This window comes from Trematomus bernacchii, unplaced genomic scaffold (genome assembly GCF_902827165.1).
Source record: "Trematomus bernacchii unplaced genomic scaffold, fTreBer1.1, whole genome shotgun sequence".
Taxonomy (NCBI): domain Eukaryota; kingdom Metazoa; phylum Chordata; class Actinopteri; order Perciformes; family Nototheniidae; genus Trematomus; species Trematomus bernacchii.
In genome coordinates, this window is record NW_022987708.1 from 3723684 (window position 1) to 3740984 (window position 17301).

Here is a 17301-nt window from a genome sequence, read left to right on the forward strand (position 1 = left end):
ATTCAAAAACACTGCAGTACGTTATTTTTTATTGAAGAACAAAAAGACATGCAACAAATAAAACATTTCATGTTTTACAAATTGTTCAATTTTCTTCATCATGTCTCTTTTCCTTTTATATTCAAAAACTAAAAAGCGTCATTACATGAAGCTTCGATAATATTTGACAGGCGATGTGAAAAGTAGAGTTAAGCCTTTTTTTTTCTTCTGGGGGGGGGGGGGCTGCAAAAACACTCCTTGCTTTCCTTGCATGGCCGCTGCTGTCAGTTCACTTCAATGACTCGAAGAGGTGGGGGGGGTTGATCCAAATGAGTGTTTGGTGTCATCATGCCGTGTTTGACGTCCACACAGCAGCTCCGAAACATCCATGATTTCATACATGTGTAATAAATACAAACACACTGACAACTTAAAAAATAAAATCATGTGGTTCTCACGCTGTATTTGTGATGTCGGGATTTAATTTGAGTTTTCTGTAAGGGTTCAGATGAGCTAAAAACAAAGACTCCGATGCTAACGTAACGCTAACTTTTCACGTCACCTTCCTTCTGACAGCGGCCATTAAAGGGTTTCACCTTCAATCCACCAGGCTGCATTCAAATAACTACAGTCCAAATTCAGAGATGCAAAAGAAAAAAGAGTAAAGGTGCATATCTACATACTGTATATAGAGCATTCTTGGGCTAATTCACATATAATGGTAGCATAAAAAAGACCTGTAGCAAAGCAAAGTAATATCAAATGAAAAAAAATTGTTATTCACAAAATGGAGACATAAAAATATATCCAAACAGTATCTGGATTTGTGTGCCATCAGGGTATTTCCGTTTTAATTTATATAAACACTGCTGTATTCCAACTGCTTTTTTTGGTTTTGAATACAGAGAGCATTATGAGATGCTCACTAGTACCGTAGATAATACAAATCCTACGAAAAAGAAGAAAAAAAGAAATGTCAATAAAGCTGATCCCAATGGAGAGGATAAAAATTCTGCCTTTTTTTGGTATCAAAGTATGCTATTGAAATCATGTATACATGTTAGACCACATACAATACTGTACATACAAGAAAACAAATCACAAATTTAGTTTCACATTTTGGATTGGTTTGTGTCAATATGTTGTTTTTAGTGTCATTTAAAAAGAAAATCTAAAAGTATTTGGAAAATATAAAGTTATTCAAATAATAATAAAATTAGAAAACAGGGGTTACGGGTTAATAACTGACTGTGTATGGAGGTACATTTGTGCAAAAATACTGAGCAATGGGACATTTTGAGTACAATTTTCTTTGCAAAGAAAATACATTCTTCTTATGGTGTAAAGAATAATTTAATTTAATCTTAAATCTGCTCAACATTTCCGAACCTGCTATCAGGATTTTTAAACAAATATAATTCCATGAATGAAAAGTGAATTCAGAGTAAAAGTCATGCAAACATGGAACCTTCAAATCTGAATTACAGTTGTTGTTGTGGATTTGGTTACCAGCAGTATTTGGCTATATTGACCTCACTAATACACACCGACTGTCTGATCATGAACGTGCACTCTTTGTCTTCCATACATGACTCCTATACTTACATTCTAACATTGTTTTCTTTGACACATTTACCTTTTGAGCTTAATCATTACATGTTCTTGTGCTTTGATACTTTTTGACACGCCCAAATGGCTTCTAACGTTGTCATTCATTTAGTGTTTCAGGTCAATTCTTCTATAAATATTGTGGATGCCGCCAACAAGCATGACAGAATCTATTTGTTGCAAAAAAAATGGAATCTGTTGTTCATTATTGTTCTGAATACAAACTATACAAATCAAGCCTGGGATATTACCTGATTATTATGACAGGACATTATAATACTTCACAAATGATGACCTGAAAAACATGATCAAAATTCACCTCCAGGGTTGAACTTTGGCACTATAGATGAAACAAAAAGTGTGAACACAGTATTAAAGACAGGGCATGGTGTGTGTACAGTAACATTTCAATAATTATAAAAATAATTGTGATAACACTCTCTATGCATGTCCGTAATGCATTATAAACCTACATAGAATCTGCTTGCAGCACTCTTTCATTATAGTTAATAGCACTCATACATTTGCTTTGTAATCCTATATTAACATGAACAACATTTCATTAAGTTGTGTATCACATCACTATCATTTTATTTTTGCAAGAATCATAAGGTATTTTTCTTCAAATAATTGTAATAAGAGTTTCTTTTTAAATGGATATCTTATGATAATGCATTATAATGTGATTATAAGTTAGTCTAACATTGTTTGCCTTCAATACTGTGAACAAAAACATCATTAAATCTAAAGAACATACGAAACATGTAAGATTATTTTAAACTTTTTTAAAGCAAACAATAACTATCACAGTAACCTATAATCACATTGTAATTCATTATAAAAAGAGTATAATGCGTTATAAAACAATTATTATGCATTATAACAAATGGGAAAAACAATACACTATGATCTATGCAAATACATGTCAGTGAATTAACAGCAAATATGAAGTATTATGATACTTGACCTTAAAAGTCTTCATAAAATGGTTTATAATGTGTTAATATTGCTGTTATAAATCATTATGAATATTAAAGAGTGCTTACAAGCAGGTTACATTGCATTATAAGTGTATTAATAATGCATTATAGACATGGAAGTCATAGAAAGTGCTACCACTTGAGTAAAACCGAAGCCTGTTGTTTTCTGATGTTCCGAATCGAGGTAGTATGGGAGCGTTTCAATTTACAATACGGGGGGGCTTTCTGCTAGCTGTGCACCTACTGTGTGAGTGTACTGTCAGAAATACAAAGAGGCAACATGGACATCGAGTGGAAACTGTACAAACTGTGAGGGGGGGTATGAGTCATCCTACACGGCGGTCCAGATAGGAAAAAAGTGAAATATTTGTCCGTTAATGTCATCCCAGACCCCAAAGTCAGTACTCCAGCCCCGAGGGGGGGGGGGGTTAAGTTTTGGGAGATTTGGAGGAGGAAGTTAAGGACGGAGGGGTGGGGGGGTGGAGGATCAGTTGGAGGTGTCAGAGTGAACGCTTCCGGGTCCTTCTGTGGGCGAAGTCACCGATGAGGGGGTCGGAGCATCCTGCCAGCCGCCGTTTGCCTGAGAGGAAAAGGGGGGAGGGGGGGGTATTACTTTCATATTCATTACTCAATGCAGCAACACAGTGAGGTACAATGCATGGAAGTCCTGAGGGCGAGGTAGTGTATGAGTGCAGCAGGGAATGCTGGGAAATACTGTATGTTAGCCTAAAGCCAGACTGACATAAAAAAATATTAAATCATGTTTTCAACCAAGCAGAAGTCGAGTGAATTACAGTCTGTACCCCATCAGGCGCTGCATACTCAAATTCACATAATGAAGAAAATACAAAGATTTGGGCTTGAAATAAGTGCCTGTCACTTTCACTCTGAATATGAATAATATATGGGAATTGTATGAAAAGAACTCTGAAACAAAAACACCTGCAATCAACGTCATTTGCACTAATTGTGACGCTGACAGCAGGAATTAACATACAATAAGAGCAGCGGAGAGCCGTCCTCTGCACAGACACGCCAGCTAAAGAACATTTTAGGATATTAATAATACGTTTAAAGCCATCAGAAAGACTGCGACAGCCTTTCATTTCCCAGCCTGTTATTTGAGATGGCAGACAGTGAGTGGGGGACCAAATGTGGAGCGGTCACACTGGAGAATGTCTCAACTCACTTTTTTATTTTGCATTCGATATTTCTACTCTGCAGGGCAATAACTAAGGCAATTCAGTTCTACTTGACTTGACTAATAATACAAAATACTATCTACAAATAATGATGTATTTCATCGGACAAAGACTCAATTTTTCATTGATTATTTATCCCTTTAAATATTTAAGAAAAAATGACATTTAAGATAACATGCAGTGTGTGTAATAAAGAGGTCAGCAACACATTTACCATTTGCAATATCAATGCAATAATGCAATAATGCAATACTAAATGAACATTTGAACTTAATAATCCAACAATACAATACATAATATATTAAAAAGGGCCGTTATGAATGTACCTTTTAATTAAATTATTATTATTTGTCATTATTATTCAAATTTTTACTATTATCATTATTGTTATTACTATTATTGTTATTAATATTATTAATCATTTTCCCTTGTAACAAAGTATTTCTAAACTGTAGTATTACTACCAGATCTGAGTACCACTGGTTGTAAGAGACCTCTAAAGCTGATGTCTTGGCATATTTTGGATATATTCCTTAGTGGAGACACAAGATGACTTTATTAAAATGTACAGTATCAGTTGCATAGTCAGTGGCGTAACTATCGACGGTGCAGCCCAGAGCCGGCCAGGGGCCCATGCAAAAAAATAAATAAAATATATATATATATATTTTTTCTTTATATATATATATATATATATATATAATTTTTTTTTTTGGGGCCCCAATGACATTGACCGGTTCACGCAGTCTTCAAAGTAACCAAGCAACCAAAATTAATTTGTAATTTGTCTTTCCAATGACCTTGCTCCCTTTCATGTCATGTGATACCTTGTGTGACGAGCGAACCATTTAATCAACCTGTACTGTAGTGTAGCTAGCAGCAGCAAGTTCGGCAGCAAAGGAGAAGGACAAGAGAGAGTGTATGTCCGTGCGTGTGTGAGCGCATCAGCGTGCGCTTATGTTTGGGGCGATGGGGGGGGCCCAAAACAATATTTGCACCGGGGCCAATCACAACCTTGTTACGCCACTGTGCATAATATAATCAATTTGGATCTCTTTGCTATGACATTTAGGAGCTAAAACAAACCGGAAAGAGCTTGAGATAAAAGGTAACGTACAGCATACAGGATGAACAACTCTGACAGAAAGCAGCAGGAACTCAACTAAACTGCAGAGCCCCTCTCTCAGTGAAGAGCAGAGTGAAGAAGCCAGAAGTCCTAACGTACTGCTCGGCTACATAAATCACAGGCCAACAGGCTGCAGACAGATACCCCGCTCTTACATTATGCATTGCGTGCTTCTGTACAGGGTATAAAAGTGAATAACACAGCATATTGTGGCAGTGTAAGATGTGGTAGAGCAGGCAGGCGTCCAAGGAGAACCGTATCAGTGAGGTCCGAGGACTGGGGGGGGACGGGGCCTGAATACGTTAGCGGCCTCTCCGGGCTCACAGCTGCCCATTTGAATACACATAGATGTTTTTATATGGGAGACATTTCATCTGATTATCATATGGCCGCTGAGGCACGACGGAGCCAGCGGAGACCGTCCCCCTGCTCAGAGCGGAGGACGGTCCCCCCGCTCTGAGCAGGGGCTCGCTGTCAGGGCCATTAGCGTGGCAGCAGCATGATCTGAGCAATGCGCTTGGATTGCTGTCCCAAGTCCACAGTCTGCTCTCCTTGTGTCTGTCTTATCGATTTTCCCCTTTACGACACGGCTTGTCGCTGTGAATTTCCCTACTGTTTGCAGCCGCCAGCGAGCAAAATCCCCCCCCCCCCCCCCCCTCGCTTGATAACAACCCCCACTTCTACCCCCAAACTCTTCTTCACAAACATGAAGGGAACACGTCCTGATGGCACATGCACTGCAGAAATGTGAAATCTTGCCAAGTATATCTGACTCATTTCTAGTCAGAATATGTCTCTGAAACATTTAGCTTATTGGATTTTTTTTAAATGTATATAGTTTGCTTCCTCTGCATTACTTGCACATTGGTTTTGCAAGATAACCATGTACTATTTTATCTACTACTTTACTGTTATTTTAAAAGGTTTTATGTCTTAAATATATTTATGTTGCCGTGTTGGAGGAGACTGGGACTTAGAAAATAAAGCCTTTGAATCTTTACACTTGATATAAGACACAACAACTTAAGAAGTGACAATGCAGTGAGGTAGAAGGTCTTGTTTTTAGACAATGCATCTTAAGTATCTTGATAAGGTTAAAAATACTCTTAAAAAATCTTATTTTGAGTTGTATCTCAGATGAAACAAGCATGACACAAGTTTTTTAGCTGCTGTGGTATTTTTAAAGGATGGGTGATCTTGTTTCATGAAATAACTTGATTTTGGAAAACTAACATCAGAAAACTTTGAGCATTTGTGGTTTATTTTGTAACACAACATTTCCAGATTCTGGTAAAAATAAAAGTACGCTTTCCCAGCTAATTACAAGATCTATCTAAATCATTTCAAGAAATCTTACCAAGCACATTTTAACGTGTTCTATTGGCAGATGTTTTTTAGCTAAACGCCTTGTTTTTATTATTTTGTTATCCTTTTCCAGTGTGAGGAGTTGTTCCCAGTGGCGTGAGGTTTTATTTTTAGCCGTGTTGTCTTTGTGGGAGCTTCTGGCCGCGGGGGCTGCTGCTCACGGGTCAGGTGGTCAGAGGGATCTGAAGGCCGGGGCAGGAGGTGTCACCTGGTGGTGCCGCTCGCTCACGGCTGACTGTACGTGGCTGCAGGTGCTCCGCCAGACCTGATGCGACGTGACAGGCTCAGACGGCGGCCCTGCGTGTGTGTCCAGCCACATGTGTGTGTCCGGCCACATGCATGCGTACGCCGGACAGCGCGCTGCCCATGGCGGGCGCGATACACAAGCAATCAACTAGGGTGGCGGTGGAGCAAAGACAAGTCCCGCTAAGTGGCATTCTGAGCCCTATGGCTTTGAAATAATTGGTAGGGAGTGAAAGGAGAAAAAAGAATCCTTACATTGATGCCCTGCGGACTGTACATCTGGTTGGCTGTGAGTCCTTCACTGTATCCGCCTGTCTGACTGATAACATGGCGAAGGGTATCCACCTGAAACATTCAGAAACAACAAACAAAGCAAGGTCAGAGCCAACGCCAGAGAACAGAGAGGAGACGAGACGGAGCACACTGCTGCAAGGACATCTCTGGAGAAGACAAGGTCCAACCAAACTAAAAAATACTTTTATGATAAAAACGTTGGCTTTTTTGTTGTTAAAATGACAATCCCTTCCCATGGTGAGGGAGAAGTATTCTGCCTTTGTGAAGAAACTCTACAGAGGGGACGACAGACATCTTAACTTTCCATATTATTAAAACCAGCAGTTAATCATAGCATTAAATGATGGCTCTAAATGAAAACAGATTAGGACCATGTTAAAAAAATATACGTTTAGTTTCACGCAAATATGACTTTATAACCTTAGAAATATTCAATTTTGAATAATTATTTTTTAGTAAATACTTTTTTTAAATGTAGGTGGTTTTGGGAGTTGAGTCATTTCTGATTAATCTGCAGATATTTCTTCAAATAATCAAAACAAATTTAAAGTAATTAAAAAGCCAAAAAAAGGCCATCAAAAAGTTCTTGGTTTGTTTGACCAAAAGTCCAAATCCCCAAAGATATTTATAGGTTACAATGATAAATGAAAAAGGAAAAGTATGAAATCCTAGAACAGAGATTATAGGAGTGGTAGCACTCTTTTCGCTTGAAAAAACCTAACAATCTCTAAATTGTTTATCAAAATCGACAAATCCGTTAATAAACTTCAGCTGAAATGTGTTGAATTATTAATAATAATTACACCTGTGCATGACCAGTCAAACTCTCTACTGGGATGGTAAGTGGGCCTGCCCCTGTTTATCTGCTAATCTGCTCACAGCCCTACCTGTGACTGCACGTTGGCTCCCACCTGAGCCCCCTGGTACGAGTCCCCATTGAGAGACTGCACGCTCATGAACAAGTCCCCGGAGTTTGACATGTTAAAAGAGCCAGCAGAACCTGAAAGGAGAGACGGAGCAGTCGCATCACAGAGAGACAGAGCAAGCAAGGGGAGCAAGTCAAAGGAGCATCATGCAGAGGTTAGCTAGCAGCCACACGGAGAGGAATGGAGCCATACAGGAAACTAATGGATAATAGAGAAACAGCTGTAACCCCACACCCACGTTTCGGTCAAGTCTTTACATCCAAGCATGGCCAAGCAAGTTATTTGTATATTAGTGGTACTAGGAAAAAAGAGAAGTCTTGAAAAAGCATTCCGAATGTTCTTTATTTCTGTCCAACCCGAGGTCAGTTACAGAAGTAGGCAGGATGTGTTTAGTCTAGCATAGCACAAAACACTATAGGGAAATAAGAGTCAAATTTAGACTTAAATGCAAATGCATTTCCAGCAAAACTTGTGGCGCTTTTCAATGTACTTGGTGACTACTTGGTACAACAGGGCAAATCATGTAAAAACAAATCTGATATAGAGTGGTCTATGAGTATTTCCCCCCACCACATTTTTGCTAAACTAAGCTAGGTGTTTGCATCGGCTATCCATATGCGTTTTATGCTTGGCTAAACATGCTTCCTGTTGCGTGCTGTGTCTCAATTTGCATTCTTCTGTACTTTCACTTGCTATTTTGAGTGTGTTCATACTGAGAAATATGGCGAAATACAATGCACTTTGATTACCAAGATGGTGGGATTATATCGCTATTGACATTTCTCACCCTCAACCACTGTCGAACACTTCTATACAATTGTAAGGTACGTGTGCTATTTTTTTTTAATTAGGTACCATTTTACTGTTGTCGGATGAAGCAACTAGTATAAATACAATATAATAAAAATATAAATTCAGCAGTCAATATTAATTAACACAAATGCTAGCTAGCTAGCTGGCTAACAGTGGAGATGGTCATTAAGTGCACATCAGCCGTATTCTTTTTAAACCAATGCCCTGTAGAAATGCACGGACTATGCAAGTACAGTGTAGACAGTTTAGTACTAGCAGAAGTATCCAAATTGAGACACAGCACTGATATGATGTCAAATATACAAATGTCTCAAAATAATGGACCATATTTGAAAAAGATACACCTAGTAATATTTTATTCATTGTCAACAACTCCATAAAAAGGCAAAGCAGTTTCTCACTCTGCTGCCCTATCAGTGGTTCTCAGTGCCAAGCTAAAAAAGGCATGATGACGTTGAATTTTTCCAACAACGTACTTAGTCTCATTTAGCCACTTGCTAGTAAGCACCTCTATTAAGACTCATTAAAGATTCCACAATTAAGAGTGGGGTATTTCCTGAAATATTTGATGTCATAAAACTTGAGAATCTTTTGAGCTTGTGTTAACATCAGACCTTTTTTTAGACTTCAATACGAGGGAACCACAAGTGCATCATTGTTGCAGCACTAGTTTCACATGGGATTTATGTGATATTGACCCCAAAACAATACCATGTGTGTTCATGTTAATGAGGCTCATCGATGTGTTTTCACTAGTTTTTAGAAAAAGGTAGCTCCAAAGCACAAAGGAAGAAGATATATCAGGAAGTACTTGTTAGTAGAGTCAATGAATTGTTAGTTTAGTCTTTTTATGAGATTTGTCAACATTAGGAAAGAAGTAATGAATATTACCAAACCTATCCTTTGAATGTCAGTACAGTAGAACATGATGGATACAGAGTTAAATAGTCATAAATGAAGAATAGTATTAATTGAGATGAAGACAACAGGACAGTATAAGCATAGGGAGACTTGGCATGGGGCTCAGGTTGGCTAATCCCTGACACAGTTTTGCTCTAATGGGGTGGTTGTTTTTGTTAATATGAACCTATCAATATAACAATGGTGCTTTACTAGGTGATAGGCACGTCTGTTGTAAATGAACTGCCTGTTTTGTTAGTCTATAATATTTCATTCCTTACAAATCACCAGCACAAGCATTGAAATGGCCTCACACTAATAAACTGAAATGTTTTGATTAGTAATGCACAGAGAGGAGGTACATGTCTAGTAGCTGATCAGAGCCAGGGACTTCCTGTCTCACCTGCAGAGTTTGGAGTTGAGGGTGAATTTGCTTGGCTTCCATGTGAGGATGCATTAGTCGCATTCACGGCAGTTCTCGCAGCGTACATGTTGGCTTCTTCTTGGAACTTACCAATGTTTTTCTTGTATCTGATTCGTTTATTCCCAAACCAGTTGGAAACCTGAGCAGACAAACAAAAAAATGTAGTTTAATGCTCACAAATCAGAACAAACACAGCCTCTCCACATCTGAGGGCAAGAATCCAGAAATATAATGGTGGTCTTTAGCTTCCATGGCCTTAATGGCATGTGTTACACTGCAGAGAGGTAGGGGCTACATAGACTGGTGCTGTGAATCTGCATTAGTGCCAGAATGGAATGATTGCCAATAACAGTCTCATTATGTCACCATGACTGCAGCTATCATCAGAACTCACGCAAGCACCAATCAGTCAACATCCGCTAACGCCCATTACTGCTAATGGACTCCCAGATGAAGCCAGGGGGGTAATCCCAGCGCTAATGATAAACAACATTAAAATGAAAACCAAATCAATCCTGCAAAGTTTCCAATACACAGACTAGGTAAACATTCTCCTTTATTATGGCCGAGAAACGGAAACTCGACAAATCATTCCCGCCGCCGAGCAGCTTCCACAATCAGGCCCAGATGCATCCTCCAATCATTTGGTATAAATTAATGAAACCAATTGAGAAAACAATCCATTCCCAAATGATGGATTCAAAACACAAACTGCTGTTTACCTTGGCGTGGCTTCGCTTATTATCAATTCTCACAGGATTGAAACAACTTGAGCGCTAGAAAGCAAAGGTGAAAAAAAGCAAGGTGCTTAAATATTGAACTCTCATGGCTTGTCAGCAGTATTGGAACAAACATCTTAAGTGTCTTTAGATACACAGTAAGTTATTATAAGATTTATAGTAAACCTTTACTGCACATGCCTCAAATGACTGCAGCGCTAATTTTGCAGAAGCTAATGAGCTAATGGTAATTACTTCCTTAAACTGTAGGCTGATGTTTTCACAACTGATGTTGATCTTATTTTATTAATCAATTCATATTTTTGTCAAATGTTTTGATGACTAGCCAAAAAACATTGACATTTATAATCATATGAATCAAAGAAGAGTTACTTTTCATTTCAACTATCAAAAAAAGTGATTAGGTAACAGCTCACTTTTGAACATTTTGTGTATTATAGGAAAACTATATGATTAGATAATGGCTATGACAGCAGTGTTGTTTTAGCTTGTGTTACTTCAATACAAACACAAAGTGGTCAAAAATAGCTTTGTCTGGTTTGAATTACACGACAACAAACTCATGACACGGCATATTTCTACTGGAGCCCTTTGTTGTCTCAATGAAAGGTGCTGCTGACAGATCAGAGCAGCTGTCTGTTCTCATGACAGTCAGAATGTATTCTTAGGTTACTTGCCAAGACGCTTACAGCTGCTTCACTGTTGAAACTGTCTCAGTGGTTTTACTACAGGTGTGAGGGGGGGGGGGTGCACTGTTCTGTACCTGGGCCACTGTGATGGCGCACTTCTTTCCCAGCTCCTCTTTAGCCTCCTCGCTGGGGTACGGGTTACTGAGGTGTGAGTAGAAATACTCGTTCAGGATCTCTGTCGCCTGCTTGTTGAAGTTTCGTCTTTTCCGTCTGCAAGAACAAGCATCAGAAGTTCAAACAGGAAACCAGTTCACGTTTATTCCAACAGCTTAGAGAGGATAGAGGAGTGCATTGATGCAAATCACACCGTCTCTTTAGATAGATTTATTTCTATCCATCCTACTCTTCTTTTGAACTATTTGGGTTTTAAAAACACAAAGCATTTTTTTTACAATTTATTATATTTTGATTATGTTTCATCTTTAAAATGTATTTATTCTTTTAAATGATTTAGCATTCAAACAACATTGTGTTTTTTCCCTTTTATCCTTTAAACCACTTAGGGGTTGAAAAGCAACATCTTTTAATGATTTGATACATTTTTTTATTATTTAAAAGAACAAACATTTGTATTTCCTTTTAGTCAGTTAAGGTTTCAAATAATGAATAATATACATTTAAACCAGTCAGGGTTTTAAAGCACCTTCTCTTTGACCTGAACCCTATGAGCAACAACATGAACCAGAAGTAATAATAGTGTTTTTGCAGGACAGGTCCTTTAGGTTTGACTAACTCCAGCCTAGTGCTCAAGATGTTTTCATGTCCTCCCTTTGTTTCTCCGTGCTCTTGCTGGATCAACATTACTTTTGTTTGCAACCTTTTTGACCACTTGGGGGCAGCACGCTGTAAACACAACATTGACAAGTTGTTTTGTAAAACATGTTTGTCCAGTTTATTTACACATTTTCAGACCAAAATAAAGTGTGTTTCTGGTCCCTTGATTTATAAGTTAAGATAGAATAAAGTTAGTTTTGCATCACATGCTCCAAACAATCCACAGAATAAACAAAAAACATAATGAGAGCACATCCACTCCTCCGCTATGTCTGCCAGCTAGTGTGTGTGCCTGTGTGTCACCTGTTTGCTGCTGAAGTGTTTGGTTCTGAACACAACTGCCTGCTGTGTTTGGAATAACACTTTCTCTTAAATATGACATTGCAATACAACTACGTGTTCAGGGAATCCTATTGTCTCCTGAATTACAGACGTAGTTTCACACAGGACATGATCAGCCGACTTCTGGGCCAGCCTGTTTTCAACTACTGTTTTCAACTTCATACAGAATAACTTTGTCTTATTATAGACACAAAGATAATCCAAATGACACCTTCTAGCATGCCAGCGTGCATAGAAAAAAAGCTTTTACCATCTGACATGTGATCAAATGTAATAAAACTTCGTCATGCAATAATTTCACTCATATCGTAACAATTAGTCCTGACTGGTATCGTAATATCATATTTAGTGATAATGTAACATTGGCTTGAAAATTAGTAAACATATTTCTAAATTGAAATACAAATATTACATTTAGTGCAAATATACAAAATGCTTAATGTATATATTATTAGTATTGAACATGTAAATGTAAATGCTATGCTTTTAAAATTGTATAAAATGTCCATTAAAATGATTACATCATCAGTTAAAATATCCCTGAACAATAATACATTTTTGGCAAAAATGTAATTACAATATCAGTCAGGACATTCTTTGTTTACATTATTGGTCGAAATATAATAATATGGGGTTTGATTACATGTTTTTAGGATTAAGTGAAAATGTAATAACATTTAGAAAAATCCTAACAAGGCTGAATATATCGAATATTAAAAAAACAGTCAGAAGCCCCCCCACTCTCCACACACCGTAGAGCAGACAGATATCACATGCTGATGCCCATGAGTTGACTGACCCTCTATCTGCTGCACCTATCAGGTCACGTCTGCGTGTGCCACATCTAAAGAGGGCTTAAGTTAAGCTGCCGGGGAACCCTGAACACTCTCTGAGCCTGAACCCACCGCTGAGGAGATTTCTGCTCACATATCTGTCCCGCACTCCAAAGCCTGCTTGAGAATATGTAAATGTTCCCAGCATGAGCTCCAGCAGCCAGTAGATTAATCAGCGGCGCCGAGCATGGCAGTGCCTCTCAGCCAGTGAAAGCCCCCCCCCCACCCTGCCGCAACACCACCATCATTTGCAAGAGAATAGATAGGAAGCTTTGTAAGGAAGCGCATGCCTCATTTAAATGTTGTGCCTCCGACTCCAGACTTTGAGTGACATTTATCCTCGGAGAAATGTATGCAAATCCAAAACACGCATCAAAAGGAACAAGCGATTACATTAAAAAAGGGAAACAGTTAGCGCTGTGGAGCACGCCGGGAACTCTTATTGGCCGGCGTTGCTGGGGATGCTGGTCCAAATGTCTGCGGTGAGCAGCAAACAGCATGTGTTACAGCATGTTTGTGGCATGATAGGCCTCCTACGTCAGCCTTTCATATGGATATGAGGCGCACATGATGAGTTGCCATGTTGTTCAATTGGGAGGTTATTTGCAGCACTTGCGTGGTGTGTATGAAAATGCAGAAAGACACACACCTGGCGTCGAGGAAGCGTGAGCGCAGGATCATGACGGCCTCGCAGGTGCTCTGCTTCAGCTGCATCTGGATGGAGCTGAACTTGCGATGGATGATGTTCACCATGCGCTCGATCTCTTTGGGCGAAATCGGCCGCGTGCGCGACTGCTCCCGCAACAGGTTCATCACGTGGGTGGTGAACTCGTTACAGGCCTGGAGAGGAGGGAGCACATGCAGGAATGAATCAAAAAATACATATAAAAACACTCAGGTCAATAAAACAAAAAAATAAATAATAAATCATCCCTGAAATGACCATTTGAATATCAATTACTCACATCTAGTTACCTTGTATTCTTAAAGAAAGTATTTTTTTCTTGCATACCTTGTAGGTTAATGAGGAATCAAAAAGAATGAGAACATTCATAAAATATGGAAGTAAATGGGAGGGTGTTTAAAGTCAGCAAACAGTCTCAAATGATCTGTTTAAATTAACCGTAACTTTTGCAATATGAGCAAAGTCTCTTTTATTGAATGGTATGCGCACTATTTTACAAACACATGCAATTTCACTTAACCATTATGATTACATGTTTATAAAAGCAGTAATATGTTTTGTTCATACCTTAGGGGGGCCCTATTAAGCTCATTCCCAGGTTCATATTAGTATGTTCTGCCTCTACTGGGACATGTCTCCATGCTTTAATGTTCTGCAGCACCTCTTTTCACCCTCTGTCTGAAACCAGAGCCCAGTCTGCTCTGATTGGTTAGCTGGCCGGCTCTGTTGAGAATGGTCAACCGCCAAGACATGTCCCATTTCTTAGCCTAACGAGTCCTCTGTGTTGGAGCACTAGCCAGAAGCGTGGGTGTTACATAGTGATGTCACTATGTTCAGGAAGTAAACAAAGGAGTTCAATGCGGGTGTTTCAGGCAGGGGGGGGGAGGGGATGTGTGGGAGAGAAACTCCCTCTGGAGGGATCACAGGGATTTCAGCCTTTGCAGACCATTTACATAACCCCTAACCCTAACCCCTAACCCTAACCCTGTAACCCTAACCCTAACCCCTAACCCTGTGACCCTAACCCTGTAACCCTAACCCATAACCCTAACCCTAACCCCTAACCCTGTGACCCTAACCCTGTAACCCTAACCCATAACCCTAACCCTAACCCTAAAACCTATAGAACACACCAAAACCAAAACATAATAGAGCCTCTTTAATTCATCAATACATTCCTCAAGAATTCAAAGTCACACAGGGTGAGTAATTGGGATGAGGGTGAAGTTCTACTTTAATTTACTGTGTACATTTAATATGAAGTTCACCATCACAGAAACCTCACCTCACCACACACACAATGTCACACAGTATTTAAAAGTCACCAATAAAATGCATCTAAAAAACCAGCTCTTTGCTTATTGTAGTTCTGGGGCAAGCTTTTCCACATAGCCATGGGGGAATATAAGCGCTGATACAATTCATATTTAACACAAGTGGTGATGGCAGTGTGTTGAGAGGAACCAATGACAGCTGTTCCCTTCTCAGACACACACTTTCACAGCCTCGCCGCCCTGAGAGACGAACACGCCACGACGTTTCATTCATCCCCCGTGTGACACCAGGCGTGAATCTGCCACCATATTACACTCCGGCTCTGCGTCTCCTACTGTCTCCTCTTCTTTACTTCCTCTCCTCCCGTCGATCTCTCTCTGGGTTTAGTCGTGTCAGGCTTTGTCTGTGTCTGTCTATCTGCGTGTTCATCTGTCTTCAGCACATTCATCTGAGAGCCATGCTATTGTCACGAATACATCGGGTATCAAGAATGAGAGGAAATCATCCCCACTTTTTCGAGACTATACGAGGAATACACACAGAGACACACGACATACTGCATGTGCTGGACTATTCTGCGCTGAAAACCATCTAAAGTGAAGTCTTACCGAAAAATGATTCGGCATTGATCAAGGAAAGACTGTAAAACTGTCGAATATGGTCAGATTTGTACATCCGGGCGCTCCTTGAACTCAACATGTGACAAAGGCTGCTGCCAGAAACAGTAACCAAATATAAGCTGAAAATAGTGCCTTTTTATCGAAATTACTTTATTTAATATGTCGAACTTTAAGAATTTACAGCAATAAACAGTGTTTTTAACAAGATTCTGTTGAAATATTAAGTTCTGCACTCATCAGAAGCCGGGAATGATTCTGCTGAGGAAAGTTTGTAAAACACGTAATAATTCAATATGTAGAGCATTTGGAATCCTTTTTATTTAATATTAGTAACACTTCCAATTTTGTAGGATAAATTAAATCAAAGAAATTCACCTTTTTCAAATGTTTGTATGATGGATGCCAGTATTAATCTGTTATCCTCAACAAAAGAGCTTTTTGACGTCTCTCTACTTCTCGCTATGATATGCCGTTTCCATAGAGATGGACTTTATATTGCAGTGGAAACGAGGCCACAGTGAGTAAAATGTGACAGCAGCAAGAGAGCTCTTAAACTGGCTAATCTTGCTTCAATGAAGATTTGAAGTCTGTGTTAAAGAGAACAAGATGAACCGGCTCAACAGATAGAAACCGTGTAGTCTGTGAAATAAACGCAAACACAGACGTTACCTGGGTTTGTCTGTTTTGTGTTAAGATTGCACCTCTTTGTTCAGTACCAGTTGGTGTAGAAAAGTATTGGAAAACATTTTCATGTCGGTGAAAGTTGTAATAATTTCCATAACAATTAAGTCAAATTTAACCTTCTAAAATAAGACAAAGAATAGCAGCAGATCCTTACAACTGAGTAGCTGAAATGAACAAACCTTCAGTGTTTTTACTAAATAATGATCAAAGTACTTGCTGATTATTTTTCTTCAGCGTGATTATTTCAGCTGTATATAAACAGCTTTTACTCCAAAGAGAGAATCTAAATCCATAAAAACCAAGAACCCTAACGTGATGCAGTGAATAAAATGTGATAAAGGGGACGTTTAGACATTTTATTGTCTAAATGTTTTAAGCAGAGAATCTTCAGGTAAAAACTGTAGACATCACCATAAATATTACCCAGTTAAAATGTACAAGTTTAGTTTGAATATGCAAATGAGGCATTATCTAATGCTATTTCTTATGAGTTTGGGAGAAATCCAGAGGTACAAATTCATAACATTTAAACTAATTGAGTAAATTGCTGAGTAAAGTCTCAAATGTGAAACAAACAGTGAACAGTGTTTCAGCTTTCTCTAGTACTTTATATTTAAGAAGCTGAAGCGGAAAAATGACCCTGTTCTCTTTATCTCTGCCCTTTAAAAGATTATTAAAACAGTCATGAGCCCGGAGCCCATCACACACTGCTCTATGAGATGAAGTGTGTGTGTGTGTGTGTGTGTGTGTGTGTGTGTGTGTGTGTGTGTGTGTGTGTGTGTGTGTGTGTGTGTGTGTG

The 17301-nt window shown here is 39.0% G+C and overlaps 1 protein-coding gene across 4 annotated transcripts in view; it reads right to left on the reverse strand.

Annotated features, from left to right (window-relative positions):
• Nucleotides 1-212: 212 nt before the first annotated feature.
• The window catches only part of LOC117490970 (pre-B-cell leukemia transcription factor 1), a 65229-nt gene continuing 48140 nt past the window's right edge, over nucleotides 213-17301 (reverse strand). The window contains exons 4-9 of one of the 4 annotated variants that reach the window (XM_034140764.1): nucleotides 13888-14078; nucleotides 11364-11499; nucleotides 9840-9999; nucleotides 7685-7797; nucleotides 6759-6848; nucleotides 213-3147 (exon numbers count right to left, since the gene is read on the reverse strand). In XM_034140764.1, the coding sequence (XP_033996655.1) occupies nucleotides 3055-3147; nucleotides 6759-6848; nucleotides 7685-7797; nucleotides 9840-9999; nucleotides 11364-11499; nucleotides 13888-14078 (783 nt within the window). In that variant the 3' untranslated portion in view covers nucleotides 213-3054. The remainder of the gene's footprint in view (nucleotides 3148-6758; nucleotides 6849-7684; nucleotides 7798-9839; nucleotides 10000-11363; nucleotides 11500-13887; nucleotides 14079-17301) is intronic. The other 3 variants (XM_034140765.1, XM_034140767.1, XM_034140766.1) reach the window with 3 other exon arrangements.